Source organism: Zerene cesonia, chromosome 1 (assembly GCF_012273895.1).
Source record: "Zerene cesonia ecotype Mississippi chromosome 1, Zerene_cesonia_1.1, whole genome shotgun sequence".
In the NCBI taxonomy this organism is placed as follows: Eukaryota; Metazoa; Arthropoda; class Insecta; order Lepidoptera; family Pieridae; genus Zerene; species Zerene cesonia.
This window is the reverse complement of record NC_052102.1, coordinates 3,968,369-3,981,997: the sequence shown is the minus strand read 5'-3', so window position 1 is coordinate 3,981,997 and position 13,629 is coordinate 3,968,369. Positions and strand designations below refer to the sequence as shown.

General features: G+C 34.4%; 1 protein-coding gene across 1 annotated transcript in view; it reads left to right on the top strand.

The window, feature by feature from the left end:
- The first annotated feature begins 2,944 nt into the window (after nt 1-2,944).
- Nucleotides 2,945-13,629, top strand: part of LOC119829056 (T-box transcription factor TBX20-like) — a 28,897-nt gene continuing 18,212 nt past the window's right edge. Inside the window, exons 1-2 of the mRNA XM_038351425.1 lie at nt 2,945-3,444; nt 5,489-5,774. Coding sequence (XP_038207353.1) covers nt 3,216-3,444; nt 5,489-5,774 — 515 coding nt within the window. The 5' untranslated portion in view covers nt 2,945-3,215. The remainder of the gene's footprint in view (nt 3,445-5,488; nt 5,775-13,629) is intronic.

The following is a 13,629-nucleotide window of genomic DNA, read 5'->3' as shown; positions in this document are numbered from 1 at the left end:
TTATACGTGAGAGGTTCTAGCTCGAAACTTAGAAAAATAGAGTCTGATTATTTATTTACGCTTAAAGAACAGTACGTTCAATAAAACAACTACATCAAATTCAAATCTATTAACTAAATATTTAACACACGTAAGATTTTATAATAACATATAGGCAAATTTTATTTATAGTTTTATAGATATGTAAAAACTAACAACACAACTTATACTATTAGTCTTTGTATGATCCATGGGAAACGATCCGATACAAATAATTCTAGTCCTATCCCGAAATATGAATAAAAAGTACATTTCTGTGAATATGTGTATAAACATGGCTCCCGTAACGAATTCCCGGAGATTTACTTGTTTCAATATAGCACGGTGCTAAAATTTCATTACTAGTGCAGATATTGAAATAAAACAATATCTGTTATTGTTTCGCCTTCAAGTATATATAGCATATATACCATCTTCATATATTTATTTGTAGGAATATAGTTCATTCTATTAGATAGCTAGGTGCCTACCTTATAGCTTTGGGCAATTTTTTCTAATAGTACTTAAAATAATGTAAAAATAACAAAAATGTGTGACATTTACTGATCGTCTCCTTTTTATGTTTTATTTCTTAATCCACTAAAAATTAAACTAAAAACTGCGAAATGAAAATTTAAAATTTAATTTTCTGCCAAATAAATCAATAATTATTACTGTCTTCACTCTTCTATCACCTGTATAGGTACTACGTAGTTATTAGCATACGTAGGGTAGAATCAATAAAAACTACTCACATCCCATCATGCATAGATACATTCGAAACAAACCCATTTGATAAAACGTATTTAAAATCAGTGGAAGAAAATTAAAAAGTCAACGCTTAAACTTGGATCATATCCAGCAATTCTCGTCGTGGAAATGGAAAATTGAATGTCACAATAGAACACTGATGATACCGTGAAGAGATGCAAGAAAAAACACGCCGCTACCCGAATGCTTATTACGCTACTTAGCAAAGCCCTCACTCCTACACAGCTTGCACTGATGCACTCACAACCGCTAACCGAATAACCACTCAATTTATCGGGGTACTAAAGCTCAATTTCGCACGGCAAATTTCCGGCCCGCCTCAAAGGGGCGTCGATCCCCTCTACGTCTAGTCACAACGAGTGCGTTCACACAAGTCGCTTCTTTTAAATTTTTAATCAGCACTCGTATGTTGATTTGTACAAAAAGCGTGTCCACTGACAAGTTAAAAGCCCTGATAAGTGCTCGAGCTTAGTTATAGCCCGTATATCGTCTTATGAATGCAATGAAAAATTAATATCGAGTTTCTGAAATCTTTGGCTTATTACGTTACAGTCTTTAAAAATAGAAAGAAACACATACAGAAATAAAAATTGTAGTGTTTATTATTGATTTGACTTTTGAAATTTTTGTACAATTTTCTTTATGTTTCATACTGCAAATAATATAGATATTAAAATAATTAAATATGTATATATACCTATCAAAGATACAATTTGTTGGTACGTATTAACTAAAAATGATAAATATGGGAAAACCAAGTTATTTTCTGAAGAAATTATGCAGCGTAGCATGAATATTTAAGTTGTAAGTATAATGTTGTATATTTTATTAAAGTAAATGATTTTAATTAATCAAATTTTGTTATACTATGAAATCTGGTAAAAAATAATTATTTATATACAAATATTATTCCTCGGTTATTACGAAAAACATTGATTGTAGCATGATAAGTAGAGTTAAAGAGCGATTTAAATATTTAATTTATATATCTCATTGGTAAACTGGTAATAATCAAAGGCTGAAAGTTGCAAAACGTGCTAAAGAATTTCACAAAAGCTCGAGAAAATAATTGCACTCACAGTAAGTAATCAGTGACAAAACAAATTATTGCGTTATTCGCTTAATAAACTGAACGCCATTCGTAAAACAATTACCGACCTACCGGCGATAAGGTTTACGAGAAAGCGACATGGTTAGTTTGATCTCATCGCACTTAATAAATTATTATAAATACGAAAGCAGAAAGTTTCCAAGTTTAATTTTCCGCAAATTTGCATCGACTCTATAAATATTTGCATTTCGCGAACGACGTCAATGTTTCGTGTGAGCTATAATTCTGTTTGTACCTTTTATTATAGTATTATTTTTCGAGTGATTGGTTAGTTGCAAAGCTAATTGTTTTGATATAATCTTTGACGTTAAAAAAGTTTCTAAATTAGTCTATTGACATTATTCTAAAGCTGTCGAAATAGATTAATTATCTTTTGATTTCTTCACGTTATTTAAAATGTTTGCTTATGCGTTATTTACAATTTAAGACTTTATGATGGACGTCAGAAAAACTATACCTTACTTAGGCACTGGAAGTAAAAATTGTAATAAAAGTGATCGTTATAATATATTATGGAGGTAAACTTCGATAAGACTACTTTACACCAGAAGAGAAACAAGTAATGCCGCAGTTTATCATAGCCCATTAATGTTTTATATCATAATAGCCTATACGCTTAAAGGCATGCCAAAGCGGCTATAAACTAAAGGGTTATTTATTTATTCGAAATATAACCGCGAGTATCCATAAGTAATCGACGGAACTGGCCCAGCGATCTCTCACAATGCATAAATAGTATGCGAAAGTTACGAATAAATACTTTGATAGGATCGACTCACCGTTTAACGAGAGCCTTTTCAGTGCCGCGGTGAGCCATTTAGCGAATTTCAATAGTTATCACGCGGAGAAAAACTCACCTCGCGAGCGAGACGCAGAGTTGCGAGCGCTTGAGGTGCGAAAGAGACGGCAGACGTAAGAAAGAAATAATAAAAAAGCGGTTGTGTGTGCGTGGTCGAAGTGTGGTGGCGTAGGGCGGCGATGCAGGCCCCTCCCTGCGCCTCGTCGCCGCCTCGCCACCGCCTCAGTCTGGTCCACAACGCGCGAAGTCGCACCGGTCTGCTCTCTCTGCGTCCTTTGCGCGCGTAAAAAGTTTTCCCTCTATTCCGAAACTTCCGATCGCGGTGACAACACATTCACGATAAAACTGATTGTAGTTCGTTTTATTATTTCCAAATAGTGTCTGCGAACTATTTTACGATAGTTTAAACTTTTTAAAGTTTCGGAACAGTCAGATTACGTTGCATGTATTTCAGGTTCGAATCGTAGTGGTTTATAAATTATAAATTAGTCGTGGTTTCGAATATTATGATCTGTAATGGGATGCACGGTCGGTGACGTGTGGGCCCGAAGCCGGTTTCCTGAGGCTGTGAGCTTGATGCTGCTGCAGAGTGAGGGCCGGGAGCGGCCAGCCATGGAGGAGGAGTGCTCGGCGAGGCCATGTGCCACTGACTTCTCCATTGCAGCCATTATGGCCAGGGATAGACAGGAGAGACGAGAGCGGCGAAGACTAAGAGACCCTAGAGAAGACACTTTGACTCCATTGGGTAAGCTTTCAATAAGAAATAATTTATATGTGCAGCAAAAATATAATTTTAATGCTTTTGAAAAGTCTTGTGTCAGTTGATTAATATTTCAGCTCTACCTAGAGATAATTTAATAATCTATGTAAAAAAAATCGATTTTAAGAAAAACTTGTTTGATTTTTTAGATGAATGACTATTTGACAACAAAACACCTATGTACTAACTGCAGTATAACTTTTTTAGACAAATGAAATATATTTGATAACAGAATTTTGAAAACATGTCACAAAAATTTAAAAAAGAAAAACTTACAAATTAATTTGTACTAAACGGAAACAAAATAGATCATCATTTGTAACAATTCGTTTACTAATCTGTGATATAGTCACTAGATATGTGGCACCGGCGCAGTGTCATATTCTACAGCGCAGGTTCGTTACAAGTTTGAATACTTCGTTTTGTAAATACTTATATATTAAATCAATGATGATTGAATATATTAAATCATGAAAACAAACAATGACGTTATCTGACAAAATTATTGGTTTTTGTTTAATTCATTTCTGGCATGAAGACTACGAGCGTCTGTATGTATGAGTAGTTTAATTTAATATTGTATCGTCTCCACCCAGTATACTTACCGAGTGAATTCGAAAGAACGACTGTAGCTAAAATTTTTGGTCTAGAAATGTATTATATATATTGAGAAAAAAATCTGGAATTATTAATACAATACCTACATAATATACAACTGTTCAATAACATATTGCTTTCTAATAATATGCATTAAAATGTAATACCTGTACCTTTATTCCAATTAGGTATCAGAAGAATAAAATAAATATTCTGCCTACTGACCTGATAAATTAAGTATTACAATAAGAACAAAATCGCAGAATAAGTTATAGTTATATGCGGTACCTATTCTTATAAAAATCTTTAAAACTTTCAATAATACGTTAATAAAAAATAAAAAAATAATACGTGATTAAATAAGATTTATCTCTACACAAAATACAAATAAAGTTCTGTTTTGTGTAATACCAACGTAGAAATGTGTCACGAATGTTAAATGAAATTATATTGTATACCTTTCTATTATTTAAAAAATTAAATAATAAGGGTTAATAAAAAACCATTTAACATTGAACGAATCTTTAAAAATAGGGAGGCATAAGTGAACTTTCTAGAACTTTTACAAAGGATAAATTTGTTTCTTCAATACATTGTAGAAAATATACGTATGAAAAAGTAAGAGGATATTGATTATTATTCATTTTATTAATAAATATCATTCAATGATCTTATCTCACACGTCTATGTTATATATGTTATATAGGAAATTTTGTGTTTATATTGTAATCTCATTTTTTTATTGCAAAAAAATATAGTTGAATAGGTTCTTGTGCTGGTAGGTCACTCATTCTTGTTTAGTAAAATTAAATCTTTTTTTTTCGGTGATTTATGAATGCGTTCCTTTAATCGTTTATAATTATTTAATAAATTCATTCTGTCATGTATTTGAAATAATACTTATTTAAATTTTTAAAAATAATTAATAAAAAACGCCGAAATATTCAAATCAACTTTAATTATTTTATTTAATAAAAAAAAAATTACAAATGTGTTTTTAAATACATACATATTTTGATGCTAATAATATTTATATTTTTAATTCACATTGCAATAACTCTTTTTGTGTATAGTAAAGATTTTATTAAGATTTTCAAGTATTTTATTTTCAGAATGGTTATGTAGCTTGCTTCTAGACTTAGGTATGGATAATTCATAAACAGTAAGATTATGTAGATGAATATAAAAAAAATCGACTTAAAAAATATTCTAATAAGAATAATTTCTCTGTCTATTCTAATAAGAATAATCATAACCAATTATTGTATTTTTAAAATTCTTGTATTTTAAGACTTGGTAAATGGATTCAAAGTTTAAGGGAATAATAGATCCACACTACCATATGTCTCTTCTCTATCGAAGTATTTTTAATATACATAATGTGTATTATCATATATTAAATAAAGGAGTAACATAACTAATATGTTTTCAGAAAAATTCGTAGACGCTGCCGCGTCAGCATCGGGGTCTCCTTCGCCACCGTTACCAGAATATGAGCGTGATTCCCCTGTGGATGTGTCCTCTACATCCGAAGCTGGGTCTATGAGCGGAGGGCCCGGTGGCTCCAGGGCCATGTCCCCAACGCCCAGGAACCCACAGCTGATTGAACGATGGTCCAGTGAAGAGATGAAACACATACAGTGTCACCTCGAGACAAAGGAGTTGTGGGATAAATTCAATGAACTCGGCACTGAAATGATTATCACCAAAACTGGAAGGTAAGTGCCGGGAGATTATCTTGTACTAGGTGTATATTGGTTATCTGACCTCAGCAGCGAATTTTTTCTAGGAGCGCTGTAAACAAGATATAAGATTGACCTGCGTTTCCGTACCGTTCCGTAACCGTAGGTAGCAACGGTTAGGCAAGAAACGCAGGTACGAATCCTGCCTCGTGATCAAATTTTTTCTATTCTTTCAAAATTTCTCATTTATAAAGCAATTCAATGCTATAAAACTAAAAATTAAAGATATAAGATTGATTAGGAATGAATCATTTTTAAGAATACTTTTCCCTAATTAAAATAAATAGATTCGGAATAATTAATAAAAATTTAATTTACTTGAAAAAATTTAAACATCAATAGGATTTATGTTTTGATAATGAATACAGTTAGCGATTTATAGGTTAATTAAAAGTACCTGTAAATTCCAATTCATTCAATTTCATCCTTTTACATTTGAGCTTTACAGTAGTAATAAAAATAATGAATGGATGGAGACTGGTATTAAGAATTCAATACAAAAATTATAAATGAAAAACACAGTTTTGATATGATGTGATTTTTATCATGATAGGCTCAATCATCTTATAGCGGGGCAGGCGAATTTGTGCTTAATTGTACGCTTGTAATAAGGTTTACTTTATTCTTTCATTAAGGAATTAAAAAAGTAAAACGATAGGAAATTTTAAAATTAAAAAGATTTAAAAGCGATTGTTTAACGAGATCAAGGCAATATGCGACGATAGACGATAAGGTAGGTGGTAGGTTGCAGCGGCGCGAAGCGTGGCCGTCGCGCCTCAAAGAAACAATGGCCAATTGCCCGACACTCAGACTACAACCGAACAAACCAAAACGCTGTAAAACGCGCCCTAATTAAAGTAAAAAGTGTTATTGATTTCGATCGTGAGTGAAAATAAAAGTTAATCAGATTTGTTTGCTTCCAAACCGTCCTACTTGGGCTATTATAGGTCAATTTCAAAGTTCACATCTAACGAAAAATCAGCCGCAATTTTGAATCAATCGCTGTAATGAAATGAAAATGTTTTTTTATTGAATTGATTAGAGCGAAAACTAAACCTCAATTTTTTTGTTTAAACAAAAAATTTACATATCAAATATCATACTAAACTAAATTTATTGTGAATCTGTGATTTTTTTTTTTAATAACAATGAATCTTTACAGTGATTAAAAAAATACATATATATTGCAACTAGGCATCTATTGGTTAAGGGCCCGTCTAGACATCTGATAACAATAAATGTCAACAAGATAATTATTATAATCATCGTGTAACTTTATCGTAATTAATTTCTGCACAGCCTGCTTATTATTAGTAATTTATCGTAGTTCGTAGGAACTTATGCATTTAGCCCATAACCTTTATTAATATATAATTTAGTTGCAATCATTCATAAACACGGTTACGTATGGATAATGAACATATTTATAACCCTAACATAGTGATTATGTATTCGGTTAGAGATATTTTAATATTTTTATGGTAGGTATAATTTTTGAGGTTATAAATGCTTTCTATTGCATCTTTTGTTACACAAGCAACCAAAGTTATGAAAAATAAAGTATTTATAAGGAATTTTGTGATGACTTTCGAAAAATTTTTGTCTCATGGACATCAACATCTTTCACTATCTATTTCCATGCAACAACACACACACACACACACACACACACACACACACACGAAGAAAGTTGTGTTTAAGCCGCGAAAACGTTTAGACTTTCAAGTTTTATATGTGCGTATGTATTCAGCTTTAAATTTATTTAGTTGCATTCTCACATGAAGCTGGCCATAGGCTCCACAGTCGGCGACGTTATCGCGGGCTGCGTAAATCAAGGCGACAGCTCACCGATCGTGACAAATTCGCTAACGTGACCTCTGATAACGTATGCGGCCATGTTAGAAACACGGCTTATCACACACGCTTTATGTCTTTATTTCTTTACAAATGGCATCAATATAAGTACAACTTCTGAGTCGTCTAAATAAAGCTTGTTTTGAAATTTTATTAGCGATGATGTTGTTTAATGTATCTCATATGTACCTGTATTAAAGAATGTATCGATCTGGCAATCATTTTAAATGTAAACTTGATTCGTCATATCGATCACACGTTATTCATTGAACTTCTATGGAACTCATTTATTACATCTGTATCATAGTTATGCAGATAGCTTATGTTACCTTATGGTAAAAATGTTAAAACAAGCGTCTTTAAGTACTTATTCGATAATACTAACGTGTCGGTATAAGAATTGTACTATTGGATATAATTATTTTACGTTTGCGATACCGCGCATCCTCCAAAATGCTATTAATTAAACCGTGAAAATATCGCATAAAAAGAGATGAACATCACAATGGGGGATAATTTGCCACACGCGGGCTTATCCGACTCGGCCTCGTCGATTAGCATAAATCTCGCCAACTAACCGTCACAAATGAACGACGGACTCAGGCGTACTCGCGTCGCTAAATAAACAGGACGCGACGTGGCGATTTCGCGCGACATTCGCGTCGCCCGGTGACGATGCGCGACGAATCGTGGCCGTCGCCCGCCCGTATAAATCAGCATTATCTAACAAGATAGCCGCGGACCCACCCCGCCATATCGCGCCGAGCCCTGTGCCGTTCGAAAAAATTAATGACACGGAAAAACGATTCGCTTATGAGGGATCTTTCGATGTAATTGAATTGCTCCACTGAGATCTGCCGAATTGTCGCGAGAATGTTCTAAATCAAGTGCTAGGTATGTTTTAAATGCCTGCCGTGATAGCCAATGATTACAATAATACGTTTATAATTTCTACATTTATAATTTCTGGTAGAATCTACTTCTATGCACCAAAAGATGAAAATTTTCAATCAGGCCAAAGAATTTTATACTATAACTGAACTGTCTCCTAGCCATGCCAATAAAGAATACGAATCGGTCGACATTAACGCGCAAAGTTTAAATTTTCCGCTGCGGAGATTAAATCTGCATATCAAAACGAATAAAGCAAAAATGCGGTATGCTAAATCCGACCACATTAGCTGCATTCATCCCCAAGAGATTATCATAACAGGCGTAATAGAATAATGTAAATATGTCCGTCCGTCGGCTGCTAGTTGCCAAGCTAAGCGGTAGAGCTAATGCGGTAAGCTGCGTTTTAAAACCTGTCTCATTGTAAACGAACGCTTTAAGTTTGTTTAACGCGGACTCATTTTTCATTTGCTCTGCAAATATTGTTACACGTCGGGTGCACATGGAGCTAAAGGGTGGAGATAGTTTTTTTGTTATGACAATTAAATTAATTATTTTTTATCGTTGTTTACTAGTATGTTAAATTAGTTGGGTTTAGTTCTTCAGGACGATCATTTGTATGAATGTAAAATAAAACTTAGCCTTACAAAATATGTAAGTACGATATATTTGATGTGGTCATCTATTTAATTCTCATAGCACATTTATTTAGTGTAATCAAAGAAATACGTAGTGAAGATGTCTCCGCGGCGAACTCTGCCAACACATAATCACAATCTTGGCACACGACAACCGCCTTGATTTACTTCTCACCACCATTCTTTATATAAACATTCACATTTTGTATGATAAATGGTTCGCCATATTTTACACTGGATATCTCCCGAGACAATATTGTGATCTAATTGTTTCCACGGAATCGCTTTGATGTTAAATGTTTACAAGTGGATTGTAGAAAATTGAGTCGTAAACATTATTTAAAACGACGAAAGAACTAGTATAACTCACCAAGATCTGTAGAATAGCTATAGAATGGACACATTGTGAAATGTTATGATTTTACTGTCAAATTATTCAATTTTGTTTCGAATTTTGTGACCGATGTTCAGCGTATAAAATGTGCGCAGTTTGAAGTAGGAATGTTTTTCGAAAGTCTTGTTATAAAGAACATCCTATTTTGATGTTAATAATTCACTATAAATTTGTAAAGAAAATAAAAATGGCGGTCAACTGGTCAGTGGACAGTGCACGTTGATAATATTCGATGAGGTTGCGCTGGGTGCACCGCGCTTACACGTACACGAGTCTCGTTGCCCATTTATCGCTCTCGTACGATAATTGTTGATATACGATCGCGATCCAACACTGTAATTGTCAACGCTTAATCTTCTAATTGGCTCGCATTTGCCAATGCCATTGTGCCTGTTCGATTCGCGATAGTTCGCGAGTTGAAAAAAGTAAAATCGCGTACCAATTTCGGTTACATTCGTAAAGCGCGATCCCGCGACGCTGAGCGCCCATAAAAGTTGCGAGGAAGAAAAGCAATTCGCAACGCCAATTTCGAGAACAGTAAAAAGTGCGATTCACAAGTGCAACTTGAAACGGCGTTTAAGAGCGAACCGAGGGCGCGGGCGGCGCCCACCGGGGGCGAGGAAACAATTTGGAATTTTATCGGCAGCGAGGAGGCCCGGGTGACCGTGTTACTGCTGATTTATGTGCACATTAGCCGCGACTTCGCGAGGGAAACGCGCAAAGTGCATACAAAAGCTTCTACGTGAAAGCTCACTTGGGTTAGCCGAGCTCCTATGAGTAGAGCACATTCGTTTAGTTTTCGTCCTCGTTATGTATTTTGCTAAGTAATTGTTGAAAAAATACTAATTGAACACCTTATAAACAAGCTTTTTAGAGAACGACTACGCAATCCATAGATTCAAAAGCTAATCTACTTAAATTACTTAAATGAATGGAGTTTTGCAAAACGCGAACATTATTTAACTTGTTCCAAGTTTAAATTGAAAATGCTACGAACTCTTTACGTAGTTCGAGTCAAATTTTGAACTTTGCTGCTGAATCGGAAATTTCTTTATAAATATCTTATTAAGCTTAAATTCAGTTGGTGTCACGCTGCCGACACTAATTTTATTCTTGAGAGACGGACGGAGCGGTGCTGGGGTAAGTGCGGGCGTCAGTGTAAATGTATGCAAACAGGAAACGCGATATTTGACGGGGCTGAAAACGACAAAAGAATTAAGGAGGCACGTCGCCCCCGCGCCGCGACGCTGACGCGCCGACACCGCCCCTCAAAGGCGCTGTCTCATTGCAAATTCACTTTACTTTGTGTCTTATTAAGAGATTAGCTGTCACTCTAGTCGCATCTTACTCTTTGTCTTTCATTTAAATAAAACATTTCCATGTTCTTTGTTCCATGTAACAACCCTATTCTTTTAGCTGTGAGTAATTTGAAAACATATTTGTTGGTGTCCTTTAATTAGTTACGATTATATAAACCGACAAACTGTAGTGATACGATATTTGTATTTTATGTTTTATAATATCTTTAGGTACAAGGCAATACAATACTGATTGTCAAGTGAATTGTGTACAAATGGCGTAATTCATTAATAACGAATCTTGTTCAAATGAATTTTCTTGCAAAGTACACTTTTACTTAAAACTAAATGGATTAAGTACAGAAAATAGCCAACAAATAAAACCTATAATATTACACAAAGGGCCTATTAGTAAAGGACTTAATAACGCATATAAAATTGAGAAGTAGATGTATGGAAATACACATGTCAGCGTTAAATGGACAAACGACTGTTAAAATATACATTGTTCTGTTTTTAATTAGTGGTTTATAAAAAGGTTTGTTCAACCCTATCGGTTGTTATCTAGGTTATGTGAAGAGAACACATGCAGCCTATCCGAACACAGTGTGTAATAGATGTATGATTCATGTAAATGTACCCTTAGCGAGTGTATCGTGGGCTAATCTGCCTCCTCCACCCAACCACCGCGCAATATGCCGCGAGGGGTGACAGGGCGCTACGGAGAAAACGTGTAAACTAATTGTGTACATTTTCGTAGCCACTTATTTACATAACCAGGGCCTGAGCCCCGCTTTCACCGTGAATATTTCATTTGTAATCTTTACTTTGACGGTTTAATTTGACATCTGTTCGTTTTATTTTGTGGAAACTTTTAATTTTCGTCTCTCCTGCCACCCTTTGTGTGCGTTAACGGACGCCTCCTACGAGTAATGATAGGTGATTGTCGAACGAGTATTTTTTGAGGTCCTCATAGCGTGTAATTTAAAATTTTCTTTCAAAGAACACTTTCGGCTGTTGCCCGACAATTTTATAGGTGCTTATTATACGTTTTTTTGTTCACCTATGTTTAATTCTAATAAAGCGACAAACTGTAAAGATTTTTGTGTTCGTCTTATAGAATGTGAATAATTAAAACGATTAGTACGCAATGACAGAACGGTCGAGTGTATACGCGTATTTATACCGCGCCTTAGCGGGAACTAATTTATGGAAGTAAGTACGCGGAAAATGTTTATATACTTACTGCGGTCCGCCCTCCGTTGACATCCGCTAACCTCCCGATATACGCAGGGAACCTTTATGTAACCGCATTGTACTATCATTACGCCAATTACTTCTATATCAGCATGGCTGAGTAAACACAACGTAACCCATGTGCATATTTATCCATAATTGAGGCATCGTTAATTCCGTCTATATATCGAAGAACTCAATAATCAAATATAATTCAATGTAATGGCTTCCAATTGAGTCACAGTCGTAGATCGTATTCTCTTTGATGTTGTGCTTCGAAGAAAGTTCTGTCGTTTGATGTTCCACGACCAACGTAGCTGTTAGCAGATTTAGAGGCGATTAAATGATTATTATCGTTCAGACGACCACCATGTTTTACAGCGACGACAATCATTTATATTCTAATTAGCTCTATACTGATAATTTGAAATATCCTTTAATAATTGGTTATGATTTTCATAAACCTTTCGTTTTTGTTAATAAAGGGAAGCTGAACGTTGGTATCAGATATTCTCAGGCTAATAAATAATTTTAATTTTTAAATAAAATAAATTTTCAGCTTGTTATAGTGGCCCAGTAGTGGCTAGTTACTCCCCCAAAAACCTTACCAATTCCCCCAATCATATTTGAAAGATACAATAGCACTCATAGAGACCGGTTCATGATTTAATTTTCTTTACTACGGACCACTAAAATTCAGATACTATCGTCTAGATAGTGCTATCTAGACATTTGAACTCACAAGGACATTCTCTAACCGCTGACATGTCCCGTTTTAACAGTCGGTACGTGTAACCTCTGGTCTGAGCTGACGACATTAGCAGACACGAACGTCGCTCATACGTTGATATGGGCACATAAGGCGACCTGTTATGTGGGACTAGTACACTCTAGTTGTATATTTCAACTGCGATGTATCAGTAGGTTGTTATGGTATTCGACGTATGTGTGCGAATATAAACTGAGGACGAATTATTTGAATACCCTCCTTATTCTTACTTCTATATATTTTCTTTTTGTATGTTTTTTTATATAAAAGATAATTTTGTTATTGTATTTGCGTTTGAAGATAGTTTGGACGATATTGAATGATATCATAATACTTTAAAAAAAGGAAAAACATAACATTCCCATTAGACGTTAAATCCCATTATGCCCATACGATTCACTCCAAAATTCGCAAATTTGCTATATTAAAAATTTTACATGTATTACAACTGTTAGTTTTCTTTTAATACGCGAAAACAGCTATTTTTGCCCTTAAAAGATATCCAGCTCCTTTTTAATCTCTTAAACAATTGCAATATTGTTAAAGATTGAATAAAAATCACATTAATTAATGTTAAAATTAAGTTTTTCATTAAAATTATGGTAAGAGTTCATTCTCAAGAACGATTTCACACCAACGCTGGATCGTGGAAGTGAAAACAATCTAACTATAGACTGGCTAGTACCAGTTACGGTTTAATAATATGTCTATTTAGAGACTAATAGGACGACAGTAACACTTGCTAGTCTGT